This window comes from Lactuca sativa, chromosome 9 (genome assembly GCF_002870075.4).
Source record: "Lactuca sativa cultivar Salinas chromosome 9, Lsat_Salinas_v11, whole genome shotgun sequence".
Lineage (NCBI taxonomy): Eukaryota > Viridiplantae > Streptophyta > Magnoliopsida > Asterales > Asteraceae > Lactuca > Lactuca sativa.
Genome location: NC_056631.2, coordinates 197,961,107 through 197,988,198, shown reverse-complemented (window position 1 = coordinate 197,988,198; position 27,092 = coordinate 197,961,107). Strand labels below are relative to the sequence as shown.

Sequence of the window (27,092 nt, the reverse complement as noted above, 5' to 3'; positions counted from 1 at the left end):
TATTTCAAATTTCGAATTCAAATAAACTTCTCATTTAATCGTTTCTATTTAACATTTTGTTTTAATCAACCCGTATAATATACGGGTTTCACAACTAGTGTAAAAATATTTGTTTATCTATAGTTACGAAAAAGTAAGGGTGAATTATAGTTTTCCACCATGTAGTATGTATTGGGGATAACATTGGTCTAGAAACAGTAGGATGTGGAGTTCACATCATAAAAAATAGCAATACAAGTGTATTCTTTCAAGAAGAATACACAAACCAAACCATGTAGCACGAAATATCAATGTGGGATGAAAATAATATCATGTCTTATGTCTTTAAATCATTGTCCAATCTACCTTTAGTTATGGTTTTCCATCTTAACATAACTAAATTATTTGGGTTGTGATAACTTGATAAAACATATAAAAAGTATGTTTTTATAGTAACCAATTAGCTCCTTTAACATGATTTGCATGTTCAATGAAATTATGGTAAACCAAACATGCACCAAGTATATAATACCAATACCCAGAATCTCATTAAGTATATATAGTCTTAGTTTTTGCACTGATACTAACAAAGCTACAAGGTACAATAACCCAAGCGAAAAGTACAACTCGCACAAGTCATAACAGGCTCTTGTTTTAACAAAATCTTCATCAATCAGCTAAAACATAACTACATAACCAGATCACCTTTAACCAATATGTGGAACTAAGGGATTCCCAATAACTATATATTATAATAATAATATCATTATCCACGTCGTTACATAAAAACACGACACCCATTGCCCCCTGCATGTAACATTTCAAATTTAAAACAATCACATAAGAGCAAATTACTTTTTTGGTCCCCGAGTATAACTGATTGTTTCAATTGTAGTCCCCAAAAGTTGTTTACAAATAAAATGACTACAGTTTTAACCAAAATTGCAAAAACCAGGTATACACAGGGACCAAAAACATTACACAAACTTCAAATAAGGACGAAATTTGCAAAAATCAGCTATACACAGGGACGAAAAATGTAATTTAATAATTATATTTGGGCTTACCAAAATCGGATCTATACTGCCATTTTCATTTCTATTTTCTGATGAGGATGATATCCTATGAGTTTAAAATCATCAGCTACAAAACCATCTATATCCTTCTTCTCAGAATTAATTTTCAACACCTGCAATTATACATTTAAACACATCAAAACAACATATGAATATATCATAAAAGTTATATTAAGTCCTTCTTTCTACATTAAGTAGAAAAAAAAGTACGTATTATTACAGGAAAAGGTTTAGGGAGCTTATGAAGCTGATCCTGCAAGGGTCTGACATGAGTGCTATAGACATGAGCATCACCAAGAACATGGACAAAATCACCAGGAACAAGATCTGTAATTAACCAAATATTTAAATTCAAATAAACCAAAAAAGAAAATTATTAAAACAAATTATCTGAATTAATGGAGTTTTACCACAAACATGGGCAATCATGCAAGTCAACAAGGCATATGATGCTATGTTAAATGGAACACCAAGGCCCATGTCAGCTGATCGCTGATACATTTGACAAGATAACTCTCCTTGATTTACATAAAACTATAAAAAAGAAAGAGAATAATAATAATGTGTTATTTAGGGATTAGTGAAGGAAATATAAATAAATTAGAAATATAAAGAAAGAACCTGAGCAAACATGTGACATGGTGGAAGTGCCATTTGTTTGAGATCTGAAGGGTTCCATGCTGAAAGAAGTATACGACGATCATCTGGATTGTTTTTAATTTTGTCAATAACATCTAGCAATTGGTCAAACCCTTGACCACTGTAGTCAGCATGCATATTTGTATACCTGTAAATGTTTTTAAGTAATCAGTCAATTTGTCCACATTTCCAAAAAATGACAAGGGAATTTACGTCTTTTGCACTCACTCACAAGTGAGTCTTTGTCCCAGTTTCTAGGAGAGACAAAAAAGTGTACTTTTTGTCCATTGACATCGGTAACTGTCTTAGTCTAAATAAAATGAGAAGGGCATTTATGTCTTTTTCACAGACAAGAGATCAAGAGAGTCTCTGTCCCACTTTTAGGATCTACTTTTTGTCAATAACAGTCCCAGTCCAATACATGTTTAAAAAAAATGAGAAGGGCATTTACGTCTTTTGCACAGAGAACTTACTTTGCACCAAAATGTCTCCACTGGAACCCATAAACAGGACCCAGGTCACCCTCTTCTCTATCCACCAAGCCAATACTGAAAGTGTGAATGAAATATAAAAATGAAAATCAGATATATTTTTTTTAAAATAATAATAATTCATGCCAAGACTTGCCTGTCTAGGTAGGTTCTTGATGCATTACCATCCCATATATGAATGCCCTTATCTTGCAAGACCTGATAACCATAAAAATAAAAAACTAAGAGAAAAATAAACCTTATATCCATATAAAGAATACACATTTTCATTCATTATTTATTAAAAACTAAGACAAATACTACAACATTCATTTACTATTTATGTGGTAAGTGAAATAGGTTCAAGATTTACCTTAGCACTTGTTGACCCACTTATGAACCACAAAAGTTCCTCCACAACTCCACGCCAAAACACTTTCTGTAAAAACAAATAAAGGGTATATAAGTCATTTTGCCATCTTCATGAACAGGTTAAATATGATTTAAAGAAAAGCACATGCCTTGGTTGTAAGGAGTGGAAAAGACTTTCGCAGATTAAACCGCATCTGTAAGCAATAAAAAGAGAAAAATAACTTTAAGAATGGGGTTAAGGGGAAGGGTAATAAGGTAAATATGAGGTTGAAAGTACCTGGCAACCAAATTTTGACAGAGTACCAGTTCCAGTACGATCACCCTTCAAAGCACCATTAGAAATTATATCCTCCACTAGTTTCAAATAAAGGAACTCTTGATGCTTTTCAAATATCTTTTTGGGCAAAAAAGAGAACATTCTTGCATCAAATTTTGGTGATTCGGAATGGCATTCAGACAATGAACCATTAACCTTGGAGGCTTCAATTCCGGAGCTTTTCACACGAACATATGTATTGAAGGAATGGCGGATTCCATTCTCAAGTTGTGGGAATGACGAATACCATGGTTGGAATTCTGAAGTGTTGATAGATGGTATGAAAGTGTCACAATCAATGTCTGTTTCAATTTCAGTTATATGGATTGCATCACATCCAGGAGCATTCAGTGACTCCCTGTAATTATAAAGATTGTAATCAACTACAAATTAGATACAAAGAAGCCAAAAAAAAATAAGAGCTTTTTTTTTTACTTTTGCCACATTAGTTCTCCTACAATTACAAAAACCTTTTCAAAAGTTAACTAATTTAATGTCATCTATATGAGATGTTTTATTAAATATAAATAATTGCATACATACCTTAAGATTTCACCACCACCAATCACAAACACCCTTTCGATAGATAAACAATAGGGTGATGAAGCTAACAATTCCAAAGCTGAAATCATGCTGCTACACATTAAAACATTTTCAGCAGTTGCAATATCAAAACTCCCTGAACGAGTTAAAACAACATTGAGGCGACCAGTGAGTGGCCTATGTTCTAAAGGTATGCTTTCCCATGTTTTTCTTCCCATTATAATAGCATTCTTTTTCACTGGATCTGATGTTGTCATGGTGATTTCTTTGAAAAACTTGAGGTCTGAAGGTAACCTCCATGGTAATTTTCCATCTTTTCCAATACCCATTGCACGTGTGGCAGCAACAACAACTTGGTAACTTCTTTGGGGGTCTGGATGTGTATAGACACTGCCATTGCATGCACCCACAAGTGTTTCAGAAGCCATGAATTGTCTGAAACAAAGTTAATGATCATTACTCATCAGTGAAAAGAAAGTCTGAATGCAAACATTTAAAAGCTACTAAAGCTGGATGATTGTATTTGTATGCAGACACCATAAAAAGAAGGCTCTTTTACTTCAACTAAGGCAAAATGAATACTTAATGTCGCTAATCTATGTAATTTGGAATGTTGGAATTGATATGATTGTTTGAAGATTTGTTAATATGTCGTGACACTAACAAAGGAATCTCTGAACCCGAACTAATTTCATAAATCTGTAAGGATGATGGTCAATATATAGCATTTAACTTGGAAAGTTCCCAAATAGCCCATGAAGTAAATTGTCAGAAGATAAGACAGGGTTCAAGCTAGATAAATTAGAAAGAGAAGATATCATCAGAGATTAGATGAAGGTATAAGGGGATGCCATTTGTACAGTTAAATCCCTAAATACAACACAAAAGGAAAAAAAAACAATAAAATACCCCAACCACCAAATTAAAAATATAGATAAAACACATCATTATCCAAATCAAGTTATGCTTCAGTTAACACGCAAATAAGTACTCAATCATCCTCCAAATTAAACTAATCATAAACCTTATCAACAACATTATAATAATCAGCGCTTAAAAACTTTACAAAGCGTATCAAAACTAAAGTGATTCTCTGATAATTCTCTACCATCGTAATACTAGTCAAAAATCCGCTACACACTAAATCACAACATCCAGATTCACAGCATTTTGTCAAAATTACCAGCTACCAGAAGAACATACTGCAATTAACATGGGTTAAATGAACAGATTCAAAGAAACGAAAGAAAAGGAATACCGATCGAAGAGCGAAGCGTGAAATGTACGAAATTATGTTGAAATCGGCGACGAAATGAGAGAGTGTGTTTGTGTGTGAGAGTCTCTTTCAGTATTTGACAAGTGCGACGAAATTTAGGAAAAGGAAAAGTGGGAAAACGAGCAGCGGAAAAAAGCGGTATTTATAAAGCCGCGAGTGCGAGAGGGAAAAGGGGGGAATTGGGAGAAAGGGCGGAAAAAACACAAAGACGACTAATAGTAAATTACATATTGACCCTTGGACTATTATGGGATCTACAGTTTCAGCACTAAAACTTTTTAGTTTCGTACTCACATAATTCAAAGTTGTATGGCCCTAGTAACAAGTAATTGTAGTAATCGAAAACAAATATTAACCAATTTCAGTTAGCACTTCGAATATGAACAAAGAACAACCAAATGGAGGGGTTACTGTATACCTGGATTTCAAGTGCCCAGCATCCAAATACTTTGCTTCAGTCCAATGTAGATACCTGCAAACATTGTACAAATGTTCATATTATAATTGTACAAGGGATAGTCCGTGGAGTTTGGTTGTGTGGTGGGTAGTTTCTGGTGGTGGTCAACGGAAAGAGAGAGCACGGAGTGCCAATGAAGGATGGTGGGGGATCGTGTTAGTGAGGTCCAAATGCAGTGAGGGTTTTCCGATGGCGGTGGTGGTGGTAACAGCGGACCAATAGAGAGAGAGAGAGAGAGAGAGAGAGAGAGAGAGGAACGAAAAAGGAGCGTACCAATGGCCAGTGGTGGCATTGTGGTGGCGTTGTGATGGCGTCCAGTGGTTTGACGATGTATCTGTGTGTTTACTTTTAAACAGGGGTGCTAAAAAAACATTTTAGAGGGTCTTTATTAAGGATTTTATTATTTGATCTTCTGAATTTAATCTAATCGTTCATTTTTAAAATGAATTTTATTTTATTTTCAGTACTTAATACCTCTATTTTTATTTATTATTAATTTGTATTTAAGTTTTTAAAAGAATTTAATATAATTTTATAAAATTAGATTAATTAACATAATTATTATATTAATTATATTTGTATTTATTTTTAATAGATATCATTAATTTATTAAAAACTAATATATTTATAATATTCATCATTATTTTATTTTCATGGTTTCGTTATTTAAATTTCTAGGTTTGTAATTTGAAATTTTATGGTATTTTTGGTATGCTGTATTTTTTTTTTTTTAATTTCAATGAAATTTTAAATTAAAAAGAGATTATATGTTTGAAATGTCTATTTTCAAGATTAATTAATTTTAGAACAAAAATAGCATGGCAACTATGAACTCATGCAATATAAATGATAAATTTTAGCTAAAATTGTGGCAAACCTATGTAACATTTATGTGGACCGACAAGTGTGACACCATTTCTATGAGGCATTGTGATGTATAATTATGTCATGAGGATATCTATATACGTTATTGATTATACCTAGGGCCTAGGAGGCTAGGACAAACAATATAAATATTAAAATATATAAATACCGAATGAATTTGAATATTCGCACATGCAGAAGCTCCCTAATGATTCAATCGACTAAAGACAATCCATGTTATCCAATAATACACTTTGTATCGGTTATAAATAGATTTATTAAATTGTGAATATTTTTACGTACCTATGTATATATACATGTATAATGTATATAATGGCGTGTTTGTATATTATAGCGGCATTTTCTGAATGGTAACCATATTCATGGAAGGCCGAGACCCGACACATTTATAACATGAAAAACAGGGTGGCTGGCTGCCATTTCCCAAACTTCTCTTTCTCTCTCTCTCAAGACTCCATTCATGGTTTCCAAAAATATAGTCTGGGGGATGAGATGATGAGGTTATAGAAAATATTCTGCCCTTCTTCCCTCCCTTACATCCTGCCATTTTTTTGTCGCTGGTCGGTAATTTCCTTAATTCTCATACATTCTCTGCATTTCTTCGTTTTCTGCTCTTCATTCTGATAGCTTCACGTGTTCTTAGGGTTTCTTCTTCGTAAATGTGTTTGTTTGATTAAAATTGTATAATTGTTGTTACCTAGAGAAGATTTAGAATGATTAAATTGATTTGACTGAATCATCACGTTTTGCTAACTCGAATTACAATGAGCTTCGGGATTCAAGCATTGTAGGATGCGTTTGTGTTGTGTGCATGTGTTTAGCTAACCGATGGAATGAAAAAACGGAATAGATTGGTAATTCGTTCGAGAAAATCACTAATCGCGTTTTTTTTTCACATGGTGTTTCCGATATTTATGGAATTTCTGATTAGTTTATACCTGAATTTGTCGATCACATTTCACGTTGGGTTTATGTGAAGGAATTTGTAAGCATTTGCAGCTACTTTATGTTGAAATCATTCGTTGAATTTGTACGATAATCCTTTTTTTTTCTTCCAAAATCTGCAGGCATTTGAGAAGGGCGTTAAGATTCGGCACTGCTAACAAACATTCACAACTGCAAATCATGAGTGAGTCCGGACCTGAACGCCCCGTTCGACCCAGTATGAACTCGTTTCCTTTTCTTCTTCACAATCTACGTCTAATTCAGGGGTTTTTTTTTCAAGTCAAATAGCATCGAAATGCAACACAAATCTCGATTTTTTTTGACGCCATTAAAACAGATAGATTTTTCTGATGGAGATTTTGTACAGGTATGGAAAAAATCGACTTGGAAGAGGAGGATAAGAAGGCTAGGCGTAACTCTCTGAAACAGAGGGCAATCAATGCCTCAAACAAATTTAGGACCTCTTTCTCCAAGAAAAGCAGGAGGAACAGTAAAGTCATGTCTGTTGTGGTTGAAGATGAACATGATGCAGAGGATTTGAAGGCAGTTGAAGCTTTACGTCAAGCTTTGATCCAAGAAGATATGTTACCTGCAAAGCATGATGAATTCCACATGCTGTTAAGGTTGCTTACTTTTCTCCAAATCCCTTGTAAACTACATTTGGTGTAATTTGCTTTCAATACTAATGAACTAGTATTATAGATCATACTCTCAATTTATGTCATGATTATTCAGGTTTTTGAAGGCCAGAAACTATGAGCTTGACAAGGCCAAGAAAATGTGGACTGATATGATCACTTGGAGAAAGGAGTATGGCGCAGACACCATCATGGAGGTATTTTTGGGCACAATAAGTGATGTTTATGGTTTATAAGCCTCAAAAATGAAAAATCTTTTGTTTAGGAATATGAATTCAAGGAAAAAGAAGAAGTACTTCAATACTATCCTCAAGGACACCATGGGGTTGATAAAGATGGAAGACCTATCTATATTGAGAGACTTGGTATGGTAGATGCTACCAAACTCATGCAAGCCACAACCCTTGAACGTTATATCAAGTATCACGTGATGGAATTTGAAAGAACTTTTGTTGATAAGTTCCCAGCTTGCTCAATCGCTGCAAAAAAGCACGTTGATCAAAGCACCACCATTCTTGATGTACAAAATGTCGTAAGTCACCTAATCTTTCATTTCAATTTGCTATATTGCATCTATTGATTATGTGAGATAACTTGTGAAATAAGTTAACATGGTTTTTTTTTTTTTAAAAAAAAACTAGGGGTTGAAAAGCATGAACAAATCTGCTAGGGAGCTTATACAGTCTCTCCAAAACATTGATGGTAACAACTATCCTGAGGTACTTCTCTTGTGTCAAAAATGTTGATATTCATGTGGGCAAATAACAAAAAAACTAGTATTATATTATTTTGTGACCTGTTATATAATATGTCAAAATGGTTAATTTGGAAAATGTTTGAAATTTGTGACATGTTAATATTCTTGTAGACTCTCTGCCGAATGTACATCATCAATGCAGGCTCTGGCTTTAGGCTTTTGTGGAACACAGTTAAATCCTTCCTTGACCCAAAGACTACAGCTAAGATTAATGTAAGTTCACACCATCTTTTTTTTTTTTTTTTAAATAATAAATTTGTTGACTATTTGTTATCTTGACTAGGTTTTGGGCAACAAATTCCAAAGCAAGCTCCTGGAAATCATTGATGCAAGGTACTTATGGGTTGTTTCCTTTTGTCTTAATCTGGAATGAATGAGTTAGAATGTAAGGGTAAAATGGTCATTTAGACTTTTTATGCTGTTATACATGGTGGTTAAAAAAAAATCATTTTTGCTTCTCTTTATTTGTATATTTAGTGAGCTCCCGGATTTTTTGGGTGGCACGTGCACCTGTTCCAGTAAAGGTGGCTGCATGCGCTCTGATAAGGGTCCATGGCAAGATCCAGATATCATGAAGGTTATTTTCGTCATTTACTAATGGGATTTGGATTTTCACATTGTTAAAAAATAAAAGTAAAACTAATTTTTGTAATTTTGTGTATCAGATGGTTCGCAATGGTGAACACAAATGTTCATCAAGATCTACCATCCCAGATGAGAAAAACATATCTGAGGTAGTCTTTTTAGATAATATGCTCACTTTTTATATCTCCCATGTCTGGGTTTTCTTTTTTATATAGGAGTTTATAAATTTTTTGTGAATATTGAAGTAGTAAATTAAATGAGTAGAAAATAATAGTTATATTTCCTAAAATAGAGTAGATGTTAACACGAGTAGTTGTTTCAAGGCGGATGATGAACCTTCCGGAACACATAGGGAGCAAGTCAAGCATCCACAACTAACACCTGTTCATGAAGAAGTAAGTTACCTCCTTCACTCGTATATATGCTTAAATGCAAGAAACAGCAATGTACTTTCAGTTTTCCTTGTACACGTGTCACATGATGTGGACGATGACATGGCATAAAAACTTGTATAGTGGTGACTTTTTTTCCAAGTAGTATTCTCTAATAAAAAATAATTTCAAAGTACTAAACAATCCTACAATACGAAAAAAAGTAGAAAGTACATTGCTATTTCTATCATTTAGCTCTTTTTATATTTTAAGAAATTTATCTTCTAATTAGATTCTATCTTCTAAAAAGGAGCCTAAAAGAAGCAACCAAAGCGCATATGAACCCAAAGACAATACACACGCGATTGAAAGAGCTGTTGATTCAAGTTATGCTAGACCGGTGCATAAAGCTCCCACTCCAAGAGGTAACAAAATTTACAACATCAAATACTTGATAATATAGTAACAATACCCAAATCCTATAGTAAATAAGTAGATAAATATTGTAGAAAGAAGTTGAAAATGGTAGTTATTAATTATTGTTATTGATATAGATAATTATTACGCGAACAATGGATACAAGGGGGATGGGCTAGGGAACCAAATATTTACAGGTATGATGACGTTTATGATGGGATGTATGACGATGGTGCGAATGACACGAAACATGCCTAAAAAGCTTACGGATAGCAACCAATACTCGGGTGTGTATTATGAAGAAGAGCCAGTCAGACGGAGGCCCGAGCCTTACCAGATGCAAGCGCCTGGAATCTCAACAGCCGAGTATCTTTCGATGATGAAGCGTTTGGGGGATTTGGAGGAGAAAGTTATAATTTTAACCAACAAACCCCTTGAGATGCCACCCGAGAAAGAGGAGATGCTTAATAACGCTTTGAAGCGTATCGAGTCTTTGGAGATTGAGCTTGCTGCTGCCAAGAAGGTATGTTTTGTTTTCATCGACTCAAAAACATTTTCTACTTCATCTTTTTGAGTTGTTTTTTGGGGACTGACAAAATTATTGGATTCTTTGTTTTTGCAGTCTCTTAAGGATGCGCTAGCTCAACAACAAGAGTTTGCAGCTTACCTTGAAAAGAAGAAGAAAAAGAAGAACATCTTTGGTTTCTGAGGGAGAAGAAAGAAGACAAACACGGACACGGACACGACATGTTTCTTAGGGTAAAATGTAGTCGGAAAGTTGAGAGAATCGTGTAACCCGAGGCAATGTTGATTTTTGAAATGCTGTCCATTCCAAGCTTTGTGAATAAAAATACTCGATTCAAAACTTGTGTACCCATTTATAGTTTTTCAATTCTTTTATAAAATAGCGACCCTAGCATTCAAATTTCAGCATCCTTTGCAAGTTAATCTGTCAAATGAGCATATTGGTAACATGTAAAGGTTGTTCCATAGTGAACTTTTGAGATTATTTTTACCCAACAGATAAAAGTTACAGCCATTGACTCTCAGCTAGTTTTGATAAACATCAAGTTAAGTGGTGGATGACAGCAATTTCGAATTCTTCAAAACCAAGCACAAATCATATTATAGTATATGCATATCCTTAAAAACAAACCTCTTTTCAAACAAACAAATCATCCATCATGTAAACTTTGGTATCATTCTCATAGTAAAAACTCAGTATTAACACAGCAAACCTCGCACACACACACACATGCATATAGCAACAGTTACTAAAAAAAGAAAAGAGTCAGGGGGTTATCCTCTGTGTAGCAGCAACTTCTTCACCAGCAAGACATCTTCTTCTTCTGCACATACATTCTATCAGCAACCATTTATTCCCAAAACATAATAAAAAAAAACAATATATATAGAAACATTAAACAACTTACCCTGAATTTTTTCTCCTCTTGGCCATCAATGTAAGCAAGCAACTCTTCTTGCCTCATTAGAGCTTCATGAAGTGCCTGCACAAAACCAACCCCAAAGTTCATTTTTACCCATAACAACAACATACTTATAGGTAAAGAAGTGTAAGTAAGTTGGTATGATGGGTAAAGAAATAGAAATGTATGTATGTATTTACCTTTTTGGTAGCAATGAGTTCAGCTTCCAAGGCATCAACGCGACAAACAGCAGCATTTAGCAGTTCTTCTTTCTCATAAGGCATCTCAGATGGCTTTGCATTGAGAGTGTCAACTTTATCTTCAAGTTCGCCTAATCTTTTCATAACAGAAGAAACAACTTCTGCCTCCAGTACAGAGGGAACAGCTTCTTCTTTAATGGGTGGCAATGCCAACTCCTCCTCTGTGTTGTTTTGGGATGAAACCTTTTTAGTCACACGGTTGACTGTTGTATGGAAGACTGTGAAAAGGCTCATCAACAAAGCCATAACAAATGCCAACACTCGACCATCAAGTCTTTCGCTTTTCGGTGCCCTTTCAGCACCAAATTCCAGACCTACCCCTGTATATCAATAATTTATTATCTTCTATTCTTGTATAAAAAAAAAGTATAAATACATCCCAAGGGTTTCAACATATTTGTATACCGAATTTGGAGCAAAAAATGATGCACTGTGTGTTGGAGATGATAAAGATTTTATCTTATAGACATTAAAGTCACAAATTGAGCATAATACAAAATGACATAACTAACCTCTTGTAACAGATTGCTTTGGCATCGATGCTTGTTTCTTTAATACAGAGTCAACAGCTTTATCAACCATGGGAACATACTCATCATATCCAGAAAATTGACCAGCATAACTTGTCCCTCCAATTACCTTAGACTATATTATATTTATATACCAAACACAACCCAATTGTTAATAAAACAAATCAAAAAAATAATCTATAACTTCAAATTTCACCACTTACTTCTTCACGAACAGGAGTCAACCTAAGATGAGAATAATTCATTATTGCTTTCGGGGATGCAATATCATCAGCTTCTGATCCTGACTCAGCTGTTGATGTATCACTGCTTCTTAGCTGCTCAAAATAATTAAAAATTTTAATTTTTTTTAAAGGAAAATAGCATTAAAAAGATTAAAAAAAACAAACTAACCATGGGTAACTGAGGTTTAGCATAAGCAACAATTTTTCCTTCACTGTTTAAGACTTTAACCACCTGTCTTGCACGTCTTGCTTCACTATTAAGAGCCAACTGAATAACAAAGTCCACATGTTACAACAAAACTCTAGGAATATATAAAAGAAAGTAAAAATAATTAAATAAATAAATAAATAAATACCTTCATGATTTCAGGATTCTTCCATGGCCCTTTATCAGATAAAAGACAACCCCCTTGATCTGCACAAGTACACGTGCCACCCAAAAATTCCGGCAATTCACTGTAAAAAAGAAAAATATATGTTGATTAAACAAAAAAAATTTTAAACGTTTATGTTATATAATAATTAGAAAACATATATTATTACCTGGAATCAATAATCTCAAGCAATTTATTCTGGTATTTGCATCCAAGAACCTGAGAGATCACCAAACAGAAAGATTAATTCCTAAAAAACTTATGAAAAAAACAATCAAATTCTTTTAAGATGTAATACAAAAACATATATTATGAGCTACATACATGAATCTTTGAAGTTGTTTTGGGATCCAGAAATGACTTTACAGTATTCCAAAGCAATCTAAAACCGGGCCCCGCATTGATAATGAACATTTGATGAAGTGTCTGAAGAAAATTGTGGTGTAGAAAAGTTAATCAAGAACTGCAATAATAGTAATATACATAAAGTATATTAAATTGATTAGTAAATAAAAGGTTAATCTTACTTCAGGGTAATTGTCACCATCAATTTTCTGGAGTCGCATTATGAGCTCTCTAGCACTCTTGGTGAAGTTTTTTAAACCCTAAAATATGACAAAATGTCAATTAGTGTCTCTATTTGGAATTATAGATTTGCATCAGGGGAACAAATATGTTACATACCACGCCTTGAACATCTAGGATTGTTGTGCTTGAATCTATGTGTCTTTTTGCAGCAATTGAACAAGCAGGAAACTTAAAAGCAAAGCTTTTTTCAAACTCGCGTACATGATACTTTATGTAACGATCCATGCTTGTAACTTGCATAAGCTTGTTAGGGTCAACTTTCCCCAATCTTTCAATGTAAACAGGTCTTCCCTCTTTGTCAACTCCATGATTACCATGTGGGTAATACTTCATAACTTCATCCAACTCTTTAAATTCAAATTCCTGAAAGAATTTCAAATTTTCAATACAAGATATGAAAACAACACCAAGTTATATGGATATAGTTAAGGGTAAATCACAGCAAATGAGAAAGTAATCACCTCAATGATTGTGTCAGTACCGAATTCCTTTCTCCACTGGATCATATCAGCCCACATATGCTTTGCTTTCTCGATATCAAACTTCCTAGCTTTTAAAAACCTAATAACACATAGAACATGATCAATACTCATGTATGAAACATTAAAGATAAAACAGAAGAGAAGAATACCTTAACATCATATGATAATCATCAAGTTTTTGTGGTAGTAATTCATCTAAAACGAGTGATTGTCGAAAAGCATCAACAGCTCGTAGTTCTTCGGCGTCTCGGATGTCTTCAATGGACACTGAGCTGACTCTACAGTCGCTCTTTCTTCTACTGCTTTTTTTCTTGAGAGAATGTTTGAACTTGCTAGATGCATTAAGTGCTTTCTTTTTCAAAGAACTGATTCTTGTCCTTCTTTCATCTTCAGAATTTTCAAAATCAGATCTTCGTTCTCTTCTGTCTGATCTTTCATGTTCTCTTCTGTCTGATTTTTCATCATTGCCTGATGACCCCTCAAAGCCTAATCATATCAACATGGACATCAGATTATAAGAAGTTGATACAATACCTCAACAACATCCCAAGTCCCATGGTGTCAAGTAGAAGTCAACAGCACTAATTATGTAAATCAAATCCAGACTCGTAAAGTAATTCAAGTAACATTATAAACTCTAGCAAAAGAAACCCTAATTTTTCACCCAAAATAACCTAACACAGTTTCAATTCAATCAATCACGATTTCACATCAAGATAAGCAACTCACATTTCGAATATTATCAACGAAGAACTTAGAACCGAAAGAATCATAAACTTACAAGGTCTCGCGAATCGATCTAGTGGTCCAGACATCGCTTCACGATTACCAAGAAATCACCCGAGAACTAAAACCGCCGTCTCTCGTTAACGCTTAACCGTCAAAGAACAACTGCATTGCCATCAAAACCCCTAAAATCAAAGCTGAATTCAACTAATATAAGAAAATGACACGGCAGTAGTAGTTATAGTCTGTTTACCTACAAAGAAATATTCCTAAATCTTCGCGAATCACGAGACTAATCACACGGCAATGAATGCAAAGCGGCCGACGATGATCTAAACCTTCACGGATGAGCTGCAGATGGCATTCATGGCGAATACGATCAGTTATTCAGTATAAAATTGTAAAAATATATCGCCAGACGTAACGACGGCGATGAGAGAGAGAGAGAGAGAGAGAGAGAGAGAATAAGGGTTTTGGTTGAGGATAGAAGCGTGGTGGGGCCAGTTGTGTGTCCTTTTGATACGTGAGGTGGCCACGTGGCAAAGATAGGTAAAGATTGTGATGTTTGGGCGTCGGTGGTAAATAGTAGTTTTACTGTTTTACTGTGCTTGTTGTTTAACTGTTTCTGGGTAATGAATAATGATTCAGGAACATAGGGGGAGTGACAGTCTGGACTGTAGACGGTCAACGATGGAGTACACCATTCAAGCACGTGTAAGCTAGATTCATTGAAGCGTTAACAATTTACATCTTTCATTTATATAAAAAACTAGTTGTAAAACTCATATATTATACGGGTTAATTAAAACAAAATGATAAATAAAAACGATGAAAAGTTTATTTGAATTTGAAATTTGAAATAAATAAAAATTATGAGAAAAAAAACATGCAAAAAATAAATAAATAAAAATTATTGTTTAGTTATCAGACCCGTAAACTAAACAGGTTAATTATAACAAAATGTTAAACACAAATGTTTAAACTGTAAATTTATTTGAAATTTAAATTTAAATTTAAAATTTAAAATTTGAAATTAATATCATTATGGTAGGTTTAATTTATGGAAACTAATTAGTAATATATTAGAAATGGAAAATGAAATAAATGACAAGTGGAAAATAAATATATCTCTAAATTATAACAAAATGACATGTGGCAAATTGAATGAGAGAAAGACATGTGGCAAAATCATTCTTATTTATTAGGGTAGATCAAAATCAAAAAACCCAATTTTTTTTTTAAGGAAATTGATTTATGTAAATGTTTCTAACAAGTTCGTTATCTAGATATTTATAAAAAAATCAAGTTATTCAGATGTAAACAAAACGAAAAGTTAATTAACCTAATTAGTCAATTTCCATTTTTATTAATACGGTCGATCATAATATTTACAATATTAATACATTCGGTTAAATTTTCTTAAACAATATATATGACTATTTATGAACATTTAAATTGGTCACGACATGTTGGAAGCTGTTTTTGGTTGCATAATTATCAAACATTTAAATGTTTGCAATATTAATATATTTGGTTAAATTTTCTTAAAAACATATTTATGACCATTTATGAACATTTCAATTGGTCACGACACGTTGAGAGCTGTTTTTGATAGCATAATTATCAAATAGTTCCATGTATATGAGACAGTAACAATGTTATCGATTTACATAAAAAACTACTTCTGTTTTTTGTATTTTAAAATATTGTGATACATGAAGCAAACTTCATTGAAGACGGTGTTCTATTTCATGTTGTTGGCCTTTATCACTGGTACTTTTAGTCTCTAGTAATTTTAATTTTTATATTTAATATCTTAAACAATAAAATTCTATAAAATGACGGTGTGTTTTTCTCTTGTAAAATCTAGAGTTTTATTTTTCAAAAATATTGTATTTTAAAAAGATATTTACTAAAATTGTGTGGTTTTAAAAATATTTATCATTCAGGTTAAATTTTTATACTAAATCAAATATATAAAGTAAAATATAAAAGAATGAAAATTGAATTATCAGGGTAATTAGCTTTTTATTTTGTTCACATTTGGGTAACTTGTTTTTGTAATGCCCTATTCGAATCGTGTTCCTAATTCAGGACTGTGGCTTGAAGATGGGCTACCATAAGGCTTAGGGCCTTTCGAAGAGATAGATCTAGACCCATTTAAGTACGGACGATGTATTGGAGGTAATCCGGGAGTTGGGTGGTGCATTAGAGCCAAGGGGCATATCGGTAAAGTGGCAGTTTGAGCGCTTTATGAATTTTGGATTTTCATTCGGAAGGTTTTGAGGTGAGGATAATTTGATATATGCGTAGAGATTTTCGCCACCTTTCCGTGGATATAAAGAACGTCAAAAACGGAGTTGAAACAAAGAAGTTATGGTCGTTTGAAGTTGGAGTGGTCTGCGTTAGTGATCGTTGGCTTGTTGACCAAAATCATTTAAGACTCACGACGTGAGCATTAAGGGATCACGACGTGAGACGCAGCTGATGCACCAAAACCCTTATTTTCGGGTATTTAAAGGTATGGGATGATTAGGGTTGCTTCGACTCCGCCTCTTTTACCTCCAAGACCTCTGGAAACCCTAATCTAAGCCTCCATTGAAGCCCTTGATCCATTGTTGGTGCTAATGTTGTTTTGTTTCCCTTGAAGAAGAATAAGGAGCTCTTACGGTGACTCGTTTTGGCAAGATAAGCTCATCTTTGTGGACTAGCTGAACTTGTGAGCTCCAGTAAGGTATAAAGATCCTACCTTTTTCATTTGAGGTTGTTAGATCTAAGTTATGGTGACCTTCTTTGCATGGGATCTTGCAGTGTTGTAAAACTCGCCGAGTTGACCGATTACACCTCTGAGTACTCGTTGCTTGGCCTCTTGCCGAGGCGAGTTACAGAATCACGAGTACTCCCCGATAGGCCCTTTACTGAACCGATCAATGTTGTAAAACTCGGTCAACTCGGTGATTAATATATAATATGCTTAATGATTTATTATTTAACACACACATGTGATTATCACTAGATATATATCTTAAATTTTCAGTAATTACTCACAAAGTGAGAACATTATGTGTTTTTCAGTTTTTATGTATTCACATTTATCTAATTTTGTTATATATTTCAATCAACTTATGGTTTGAACTTATGATTTAGACATATATAATTTCCTCAAAACTATTTTTACATGAATTACTAAACCTGAGTAATCCCCAAGTACTCCTGAGTACTCGCTACTCGGTAGTCAGCCGAACAGGTACCGAGTAACGAGTTCTACAACCTTGGGATCTTGAAGTATCATGCATGGGGTCCATAAATTTAGCAACTTTATGGACCATTAAGTCATTTGCTATGATAGAATCATTGGATCTGGATTTTGGTGCAAGTTATGAGCTTCAAGTTTGAATATTAATGTTTATACACATCTTTTGACCTAACTAGTATTTAAGTCATGTATTGGACATATGTGACTAAAAAGCTTCGATTTTTATGGTCCTTGGGGTCAAGGAAGACCCTCTAGACTGTCCCATGTTCTGGCTTAATGGATTAGGAACTTAATGCTCATGTTTGGCCAGAACTGGACTCACGACGTGAGGAATGAAGCCTCAAGACGTGAGCACAGATCCGAGGGAGTTCCTGGACAGAAACCACGACCTCACGACGTGGGAATAAAGGGCTCATGATGTAAGCAATCCCTGTGCAAATCTTGGACTCTTTGGTGATGGGCTAGCTTGCTTTTGGACTTGTCTTTTGGTTTGGGCTCTTAATGAGCTAAGGATTTGAGAGTAATGGACTTCTGGTTGGGCTTGCCTTGCTAGGCTTTCCCTAGTGGGCCTTGGATGATGAATTGGGCCTTAGTGGGCCCAATGTAGTTAAGTCTTGATTGGGCACAATGGACTTGGACCTTTGGGCCTTCGGAAAGTCATTGGTTCAGAAAAGTAAATGGGATTTAGGAAAAGCCCCATGTAAGGGTTTGGGCCCAATTTGGAAAAATTAGGCCATTGATGGACTTTATTGGACTTTATGGTTTTGGGCCTTAGGCATGGACCAATTAGATCAGGGGTGAAATGGTCATTTTACCCTAATAAGGATTTCTGATTTTGGACTAGGTGATGTCTTGGTACTAATAGCCTATGGAGCCAAAGGAGTAGCAGTTCGGGGAATTGCTAGTTATCAGCTAGAGGAGTATCAATAGGGCTTCAGCAGTGCAAGGTGAGTTATCCTCACTATATCAACAGGGTCTAAGGCACCAAGGTCGTCCCTTTATGGATTTGTATCCGGATTATGGTATGATATGTTTATTGATTACATCCTGGTAGTTAGGATGGTGATATGCTTATGCTTAGTGATCGGTTAGGTCTGTATCCTGGTTATTGGGATGTTGCTTTAATTAATGATATGTTAGATCGGTTTGACTGTTATATGATATGAGCTAGTGTATGATATTTATGTGCACATCGGTATCCTGGTAGATAGGATGATGCTATGTTAGTGATCGGTTAGGTCGGTATCTTGGTATATAGGATGATGCTATGTTAGTGACCGGTTAGGTCGGTATCCCGGTTATAGGATGTTGTTATGCTATTGATCGGTTTGTTGTCTATAGATTGTTATGTGATTATTTGTTATATGTGTACATGGTTGTTTGGTTGGGGGTTGGGTTGAGGCGGTCCTGCTTTGTGTTGTAGGCTAACATACCCGACGAGCGGTCCGGATAGGCTGTAGGCCCTACGAGGCGGTCCAATCATGCTGAAGGCTCTGGAGCGGTCCATATAGGCTATAAGCCTACGAGGCGGTCCAGTCAAGCTGAAGGCTCATTATGCATGTTGTCTACTTATATGTTATATGTTGTGGTTATATCGGTTTGGCGTTGGTATTTTGGGGTAACTCACTAAGTCTTCGAGCTTACAATTTCAGTTTATTGTTTTAGGTTCACCGGATGACTGCGGGAAGACGAAGGTGTGACCGTACACTTCATCGATTGATGATTATGATTTCTTGGAACTTTGATGTTTAAGATATTTTGAAAACAATTTGTAATAACTGAATGGTTTTAAGTGATTTGAAAAGTTTTAAATTGGCTCGAAATTTATGGATGTTACAAGTTGGTATCAGAGCCTTGGTTTGAGTGAATTGGAGGAACACTCGTGTGAATCCAGTCTCAAATCAAGGAAGGATTTTCAAAATGATTTTAAATGGTTTTCAAAATAAGTAAGAGAGGATGTGAAGCGTACAATCAGCCGGAGCCAGTAAGTAGACTCCAAAATACCATACAGTTACTGGATATTGTGATATGTTAGAACAACATGCTTGTACTAGGCTAGGGATCTTTAGGAATTGCATGAGAGAATTGTATGATTACATGATGCCTGTTAGCCTAGGGTTTTCCATATATGAGATTGACATCATTATTGTAGTTGCTTGTGTATGCATTACAGTTGTACATAATTAAGATCTTATAGCCTGAGAATGTTTGATTTGGCCTTATGTTCTATTCTGGTTGATTAGGGACTTAGGATAGGATCAGATATTCGAAAGTCTATAGAGTCTAGCATTATGTATGGCTAGCATACACTAGTGCTACAGGGTTGGTCGAAGTTTCATGGATGAGTAAGTAGTGTAAGGTCGGTAGTCCAGTTACGAGATATTTAGTATTCCTCTAGGAGTGAGGATTGAGCGTTCGCTATGATTGTGTATATTGTTAGGGCATTGTGGTGATACTTTAGACAAATATGGGTAGGTGTGGAAGGTAGTATGGGCCCGTACTACTGAAAGCACATGACCCATACGCGTAGCAAGGAAGTCACAACCCCTAGGGTTAGGTTGGGAGTTGGTCCCCTGTCATTATATGGATTATTAGAGGTCTTCTGGTGCCTTACCAGAATGGTGGTTGCGAGACGTTTTGAGACCGGATCCAGGTTAGGATCGGGAGCTGGCGGCTAGGATAGGCCAGCATTTTTAGAGGATCGTGTCAGTGAGATCATCCGAGATAAGGTGATCAGGATTGTCCGGGGATAGTTGTCGGAGATGTTCGGGTCTATCAAGACCGCCATGGTTGAGTATTTCAACGAGCGCAATGCGGCCATTACTGAGACGACTGTCGTGGCAACTTTAACAACTGTAACGACGACAGGGAAAGGAGCTGGTCAAGCTTTCCAGTACCGGGACTTGTTACTGGTACATTTTTTGATGAGCAGAGGGCTACAGTTATCTGTGATCATGGATATAATATGTACTCGTTGCTTTCTGTGGGCTGAGTGAGAGAGGCGAGCACATAAGTTCTAGACTTGAAGCTTTGAGATTTTGCTCGATTTCGGAATGTGAGTCGCAGGGACTCCGGAAAGGAGTGATGATTATGTTCAGCTGGGGTTTCGCAAGTTGAAGTAGAATGGTTAATTGATGGAGTGGACTGTCGTTTTATAGGGCAAGGATTGTGCCCTTTTAGTTTTTCGAGCTTGAAAGGAGTGAGCAGGTTTATGACCCAGGATCAAGTTGTATTTCAGCTCGAGGTCAGTTGGTTGCAGGGATATGCAACGTTATTTCAGCGCCAGTGAGCGCAAGTGGGTCGAGGTGGTATAAGTATTTTGTGAGGTTTAGTTTGCCTTGGATCTCTTATATATCGGGCAGTAAGGATTGATTGCGCGATCTATTGCACTTTTGGGATTGTAGACTATGTCTCAGGAGTAATTTGTAGCCCGGTTTAGGGCAGAGTTTGTTTCAGCTGCTGCTGTTCAGTTGTGGACGTTTGAGCGGGTAAGGGAGTCAGGGTGTGAACCCTGAATAGAATGATTTCTAGAACCCGAGAGCGAGAAACTTGTTTGGAGCACCTTTGGAAAGGGGTATTATGTGGGAAGTCTACAGATGGGGTCCCATAAAAGGGTTATTCAACATTGTCAGGATTCAGTGGTTTTAGCAACCATTAGTGGTTGACAAACGAAAGCACCAAGGGAAGTAATTCGTCGTCGAGGTATTAGTTGGAGCATTTATCTTTTGGCCTTTAGGACTTGAGTGTGGGGTCATTCAAGCATTAGTGACTATAGGTTTCACTGGTATTCAGGAAGTGTTCATCCGGTTCTTAAGAAGTGTGTGATCATTGGGATTGGCTAGTAATAGAGCACTAGTTGGGAACAAATGGTTGTCATCGGATAGATCGTCGAGAAGTGAGAAGGATCGATAATTCTCCAAATTATCATATATTGTGAAGACTTAGTCAAAGCTAAGTGGGGGGGGGGGGGGGAATCGTCCCTGGATTCGAAAGTGGGAGTGGTTTCAAAACTGGGATAAGTTTCGCATCCTTGTCAAGAAGAAAGGCAGCCCAAGTGGCTGTTTGGTTTGAGGGTTGTGTGAATTAGGAGTTCGGTAAAACTTCCCAACATTTGTATCGCGTCTTCTCGGTGCTTGATAACAGAATTTGGGGAATCAGTTTGGGGTTCCAGTCATGGAATTGAGTTCAATTCGAGTATTCGGTCGAGGGTTTGCTTGACTTTGAGGGTTTTTGGATTGATAGATTGAGGGTTTTGTTAACTGTCAGGCTTCGGCAATACATTCAACATGGGTGTACGGGTTATTTAGCGTATGTGGTAGACACGCGGGTCAGGGAACAGACCACAAATTTTCGCGAGGATAGACGATCGACATGAGGCCTAGAGTTAGGCCGGGGTTAGAGTCCACAAAATGGATTAGGAGTTCGAAAACCCAAGTGGGTGAGAACATCTGCATGGGAATGATCACCAGGGGTGGTCCAAGGAGATGCTCAACAATTTAGAGTGGTCCAGATGACTGAAGGCCTGGTGAGGCGGTCCAGTCATGCTGAAGACTTTGTATGTGTTTTTAGAGTTGTGTTCAGGTATTGAGTATGTTGCTATGCTATAACAATCAGTAGGTATGCCCCCAAGTATTGAACATGGTGACAGAGTATGCTAAAGACTTTGTATGGGTTTTGTTAGTTATATGATTAGGTTCTGAGTATATATGTGTTATGGGGTAACAACTTGTTCTATAATGGATAGTGTAGGGTGAGGTTTCAGCACTGTGACACTTGTGGGTGTTGTGAAGGACATTGATTAGTCCTTCTTGGGCAATGGAGGAGGCAGGATGGAAGTGTTGGACAACTGAAGTGATGACAACAGTGTCGATAGGTTATCGGGAGCGTTCTAGTCATGAGCTAAGGGTCAGAGAGGGCATACTAGACTCATGGTGTGGGCTCAGAGGCAATCCAGACCTATGCTGAGGACCATGTAAGGATTTTCCAGTCATGGGTTGTGGGTATAGAGATTGTGTTGGTTATGTCTCTTGTAGGAGTGCGTTCGGATTGGATGTATTGTTGAGATTCAGGGGAGTTGCACTTGGTTGTGACGAATCAGAGGATGGTGGATGAGATGCAAGGATAGATCCTTGGATCTCAAGTTATGAGTAGGCCCGAGTTATGTTCATAGAGGTATTCTAATCTAGGGTATTCCATCCTGAGGATGACCGGACCCTATGATTGATTGGACTGGATATGTTTGGTATTCCAACCCGAGGGTTGATTGGGTCAAACATGTGTGGGGATAAGAGGGTTTTCCATCATAGGGATGAATGGACCCTTCATAGGCATGCTTGGTATTCCAGCCCAGGGCTGATTCGGCCATGCATGAGTGTTCGTGTTTATTAGTGGATTGATTTTGTATGATATTTTGGGAGCTGAAGGACGCATTATCTTGTCAGCACAAAGGGGTTCGCTTCAGGAAGAGGGAAAGTTAGGGTTTCCGATACTTTGGATCATCAGGATTTTGTCTGGTTGGCCGATAGTGGTGGGTATGTTGTTGGTGGTAATCGTTTGCGGGACTGTCTTCTATGGATGTGGTGGACGACAAGGAGCGACATGGTAGATTATTGTCGGTAGTTTGTGGGCATCTTATCCGGATGGTCTATTAGGTGGCATGTTGTGCTTGATCGGGCTGAGGCAGTCCTGCTCTATGCAGTAGGCCAAGATACCCGATGCGGGTCGACGGTAAGTTATAGGCTCAGGGGTTCAGCATAAAATGATCCATGGTTCTATTTTCGGGTAGGAACCTCAGGATTCTAGGGTTGAATAGTCAGTTAGTAGTGTTGGGAAGAGGAATAACGAGGGCTAGTATGAGTCGTATGTTAGGGAACCAGACCGAATTCAGGTTTCCAGATTGCTGGTTTAAGCAGAGTAAGGTTGTGTGATGCATGGGTTTATGGATTCGATCCTCTGGAACGAAAAGATTTCTATTGGATTTAGTCTCCTTCGAAAATCGTTGGATGTCATGGGTATGAGGTGACATCAGGATGTCAGGTTGCCAGGGATGGTAATGAATGATTTCTATTGGGACGTTACAAGTCGGTTGTTGTGATATCCCCATTTTCACGGCCAGAAAAGACCGATTTGTTTATGCTTTGTTTTATAAAATCAGAGTAATCTTTTAAAGAAAACGGTTGCGGAATTTGTTCCCAAAACAAGATATGATAATAACTTATCAAAAGATTTCTCAAAGAGAATGTATTTTCATTTAATAATAAAACCTCGAGATGTCATGTTCCGATACAGACATATAAGCATAAACAGAACTTACATTCAATTACACTAATGATTTATATCTCCTTTAAATCTCTCTGTGAAATATGTCTTCGTATCGATACCTGTGATACAAAGAAAACTGAGTAGGTCAGGCTTGGGAGCCTGGTGAGCATATAGGGGTTTCATCCCACAATATTATATCATATATTTATAAATATAGAACATTCAAACTTGTATAATTTCACCATATAAAGGCAACTCTTATCCCACCCCATCGATCCTCACAACGACACAATCTAAACTCTCGTATCTAAAATTTACCTCTTTACCTGATCCCTACTCACGGATCTAAAACTATCCTCTTCACCCGATCCATACTCACGGATCTAAAACTAACATTTTCACCTGATCCATACTCACGGATCTAAAACTAACCTTTTCCCCTGATCCATACTCACGGATCTAAAACTACCTGATCCATACTCACGGATCTAAAACTAACCTCCTGATCTGATCCATACTCCCGGATCAATAATTGTACCCAATCCATACTCCCGGAATAGGGACAATTAACTATACCTTAATCCTGATCTGATCCATACTCCCGGATCAATAAATGTGCCCAATCCATACTCCCGAACTAGGGACAATTAACTTAGTCTTAATCCATATTCCCGGACTAATAACAAGTTTTACCTCTTTACCTGATCCATACTCTCGGATCTAAAACTAACCTCTTGGTCTAATCCATACTCACAGATCTAAAACTAACCTCTTGATCTGATCCATACTCACGGATCTCATCTACCCATGTCCTACCCAACATATTTGTAGATATAAATTACATATACAGTTTAACTCATTAAAACCTATACAGTTCATCCATTCCACCAATACCTCAAATAAACAACAATATATAAACACATAACACGTATTTCGTAGTAAATACTTCATGCTTATGTGTTAGAAGAAAGTAATCACACACTCACACATATAAACAACAATATACTTAATACACTCAACCAATACTTGTATTATTATCGTGTTTATGAAAGGGAGTATACACTCACTTGATTAGAAGATGATCGGACAGCACTACGACTTGTTGAAGTAGTATTCTTCGGTAGATCTGGAAGATCTTCACAAAAACCGGACTCCTCGCAGGTAGAGCTTCGGCTCGGGAATTGCACTTCTCGGGATCTTCGGGGCCTCGGGAATTGCTTCGGGGTTTGGGAATGATACCGGGGCTTCAGGATAATTCGGGCATGAAAAACGATGCAAAACGGGAGAGAGAGAAGAGAAAAAGAGCAAAAGTATCGGCTGCCCTCACAAGTCTTTTATAGGGCTGAACCCTCGCACGTACGCCTCGGATCGTCAGCGCTTACGTCATCGGAAGAACTCGAGTGCGAGGCTGGTCATGCTTTGCTGTACGCTGGGCGTAACCTGGATAAGTCTGGTGACTCCTCTTCGGATAATATCGGATTTAATAATTAAATTTATATTTTAATTATTTAATAAACTTCAAAAATTCATATCTTCTTCATACAAACTCCATTTTCGACGTTCTATATATCCCCACGTAGGTGAGACTACGCTCTACAACTTTTGTTTAGACTCCGTCGGCTAATTTTGAATTTATTTCTATTATATTATTCTAGTAGGCCGGGACAGGAAAACTCCGTTATAAATTCATAACTTCTTCATCCGATGTCCGTTTTCGCCTATCTTTTTATCTTTTCACTACAATTAACGATATCTTCGATTCTCGTTTAGATTGTTTCGGCTAAAAACCGCTCGGTCTCAAATCGAGTATTCGGGCTGCATACTGTTAAGTCGAAACTTCAGAAAATCATAACTTCCTCATACGAAGTCAGATTTAGACGTTCTTTTTATGCACGCTCTCAGTTTAATGTATTCTACGACTTTTATTTAGATCTCTAAGGCTCAATATCGCTCTAACGTAAATTCACTATTTACGTCGCGTTGTGTCGTGTCGGTTCTGTCGCGAAACTTCGACAGGTCATAACTTCTTCGTTATAACTCGGATTTTGGTGTTCTTTATTTATACGGAATCCTTGTAACATATACTACAACTTAGTTAAGATTATTCCTTCTAAATAATCTTCCATCAAAAAGTCATTTTTGATGCTTATCGTCTCTAATTGACTAGCCCGGATCTACGGGCGTTACAGTTGCATTCCGAGGATCAATAGTTTTGGATATGGGTATTAGTAAAGAGTGATTTCGAGGACAAAATCTAAGTTAAGTGGGGAAGAGTAGTAATACCCTGTTCTGACTCGTGTTCCTAATTCGGGACTGTGGCTTGAAGATGGGTTATCATAAGGCTTAGGGCCTTTGGAAAAGAGGGATCTAGACCTATTTAGGTACGGACGATGTATTGGAGGTAATCCGGGAGTTGGGTGGTGCATTAGAGCCAAGGGGCATATCGGTAACGTGGCAGTTCAAGCTTTGCATGGGATCTTGAAGTATCATGCATGGGGTCCATAAAGTTAGCAACTTTATAGACCATTGAGTCATTTGCTATGCTAGAATCATTGGATCTGGATTTAGGTGCAAGTTATGAGCTTCAAGTTTGAATCTTGGTGTTTATACCCATATGTTGACCTAACTAGTATTTAAGTCATGTATTGGACATATGCGACTAAAAAGCTTCGATTTTTATGGTCCTTGGGGTCAAGGAAGACCCTCTAGACTGTCCCATGTTATAGCTTAATTGTTTAGGAACTTAATGCTCATTTTTTGCTAGAGCTGGACTCACGACGTGAGCACGGATTCAAGGGAGTTCCTGGATAAAAACCATGACCTCACGACGTGGGAATAAAGGGCTCACGATGTGAGCAGGCCTTGTGCAAATCTTGGACTCTTTGATGATGGGCTAGCTTGGTTTTGGACTTGTCATTTGGTTTGGGCTCTTAATGGGATAAGGATTTGAGAGTAATGGACTTCTGGTTGGGCTTGCCTTGCTAGGCTTTCCCTAATGGGCCTTGGATGATGAATTGGGCCTTAGTGGGCTCAATATAGTTAAGTCTTGATTGGGCACAATGGACTTGGACCTTTGGGCCATCGGAAAGTCATTAGTTCATAAAAGTAAATGAGATTTAGGAAAAGGCACATGTAAGGGTTTGGGCCCTATTTGGAAAAATTGGGCCATCGATGGATGATATGTGTATTTTTATACATTAAATTTTAGTATTTCAACCTTTATTATTCTTATTTAGAA

The 27,092-nt window shown here is 36.7% G+C and overlaps 3 protein-coding genes across 11 annotated transcripts; 1 reads left to right on the top strand and 2 right to left on the bottom strand.

Moving 5' to 3' along the window:
• Positions 1-505: 505 nt before the first annotated feature.
• Positions 506-4,811, bottom strand: LOC111918249 (bifunctional dihydrofolate reductase-thymidylate synthase 1). Its single transcript, XM_023913931.3, has 12 exons — positions 4,654-4,811; positions 3,396-3,830; positions 2,814-3,210; positions 2,686-2,730; positions 2,538-2,603; positions 2,322-2,383; positions 2,168-2,242; positions 1,677-1,842; positions 1,466-1,589; positions 1,276-1,382; positions 1,047-1,168; positions 506-786 (listed from the first exon to the last, which is right to left on the bottom strand). The coding sequence occupies exons 2-11, from the start codon at positions 3,821-3,823 to the stop codon at positions 1,058-1,060; spliced, it is 1,581 nt and encodes a 526-aa protein (XP_023769699.1). The 5' UTR covers positions 3,824-3,830; positions 4,654-4,811; the 3' UTR covers positions 506-786; positions 1,047-1,057.
• A 1,560-nt stretch (positions 4,812-6,371) lies between these two features.
• LOC111918247 (phosphatidylinositol/phosphatidylcholine transfer protein SFH12) lies at positions 6,372-10,455 on the top strand. Of its 4 annotated transcripts, none has more exons than XM_042898021.2 (14): positions 6,372-6,573; positions 7,081-7,175; positions 7,326-7,581; positions 7,694-7,793; positions 7,862-8,128; positions 8,238-8,315; positions 8,465-8,566; positions 8,637-8,686; positions 8,831-8,930; positions 9,019-9,087; positions 9,262-9,333; positions 9,602-9,734; positions 9,864-10,249; positions 10,349-10,455. In XM_042898021.2, exons 2-14 carry the CDS (start codon positions 7,139-7,141, stop codon positions 10,433-10,435), a joined length of 1,737 nt encoding a protein of 578 aa, XP_042753955.1. In that variant the 5' UTR covers positions 6,372-6,573; positions 7,081-7,138; the 3' UTR covers positions 10,436-10,455. The 4 variants fall into 4 exon arrangements, with proteins under 4 accessions (XP_042753955.1, XP_042753956.1, XP_023769696.1 ...); XM_042898022.2 differs by having other exon boundaries at positions 6,372-6,577; XM_023913928.3 differs by having other exon boundaries at positions 6,373-6,573; positions 9,620-9,734.
• A 370-nt stretch (positions 10,456-10,825) lies between these two features.
• On the bottom strand, positions 10,826-14,804 carry LOC111918250 (phosphatidylinositol/phosphatidylcholine transfer protein SFH6). Of its 6 annotated transcripts, none has more exons than XM_052767275.1 (15): positions 14,591-14,804; positions 14,393-14,522; positions 13,761-14,097; positions 13,591-13,690; positions 13,226-13,492; positions 13,069-13,146; positions 12,866-12,967; positions 12,711-12,760; positions 12,524-12,623; positions 12,337-12,435; positions 12,147-12,260; positions 11,926-12,058; positions 11,354-11,733; positions 11,156-11,234; positions 10,826-11,072 (listed from the first exon to the last, which is right to left on the bottom strand). In XM_052767275.1, the coding sequence occupies exons 2-15, from the start codon at positions 14,424-14,426 to the stop codon at positions 11,026-11,028; spliced, it is 1,920 nt and encodes a 639-aa protein (XP_052623235.1). In that variant the 5' UTR covers positions 14,427-14,522; positions 14,591-14,804; the 3' UTR covers positions 10,826-11,025. The 6 variants fall into 6 exon arrangements, with proteins under 6 accessions (XP_052623235.1, XP_052623232.1, XP_052623237.1 ...); XM_052767272.1 differs by having other exon boundaries at positions 14,393-14,502; XM_052767277.1 differs by having other exon boundaries at positions 11,160-11,234; positions 14,393-14,502.
• Positions 14,805-27,092: the final 12,288 nt, after the last annotated feature.

Coding starts and splice junctions, on each gene's coding strand:
- LOC111918247 (XM_042898021.2), top strand. CDS start 7,139: ATGAGTGAGTCCGGACCTGAACGCCCCGTTCGACCCA. Junction 8,567..8,636: donor AGACTACAGCTAAGATTAAT/GTAAGTTCACAC, acceptor TATCTTGACTAG/GTTTTGGGCAACAAATTCCA. Junction 8,931..9,018: donor AAGATCCAGATATCATGAAG/GTTATTTTCGTC, acceptor TTTGTGTATCAG/ATGGTTCGCAATGGTGAACA.
- LOC111918249 (XM_023913931.3), bottom strand. CDS start 3,823: ATGGCTTCTGAAACACTTGTGGGTGCATGCAATGGCAGTGTCTATACA. Junction 2,604..2,685: donor TTCCACTCCTTACAACCAAG/GCATGTGCTTTT, acceptor TTGTTTTTACAG/AAAGTGTTTTGGCGTGGAGT. Junction 1,590..1,676: donor CATGTCACATGTTTGCTCAG/GTTCTTTCTTTA, acceptor TCTTTTTTATAG/TTTTATGTAAATCAAGGAGA.
- LOC111918250 (XM_052767275.1), bottom strand. CDS start 14,426: ATGTCTGGACCACTAGATCGATTCGCGAGACCTT. Junction 13,147..13,225: donor TCCTAGATGTTCAAGGCGTG/GTATGTAACATA, acceptor GTCATATTTTAG/GGTTTAAAAAACTTCACCAA. Junction 12,624..12,710: donor CTTGAGATTATTGATTCCAG/GTAATAATATAT, acceptor TCTTTTTTACAG/TGAATTGCCGGAATTTTTGG.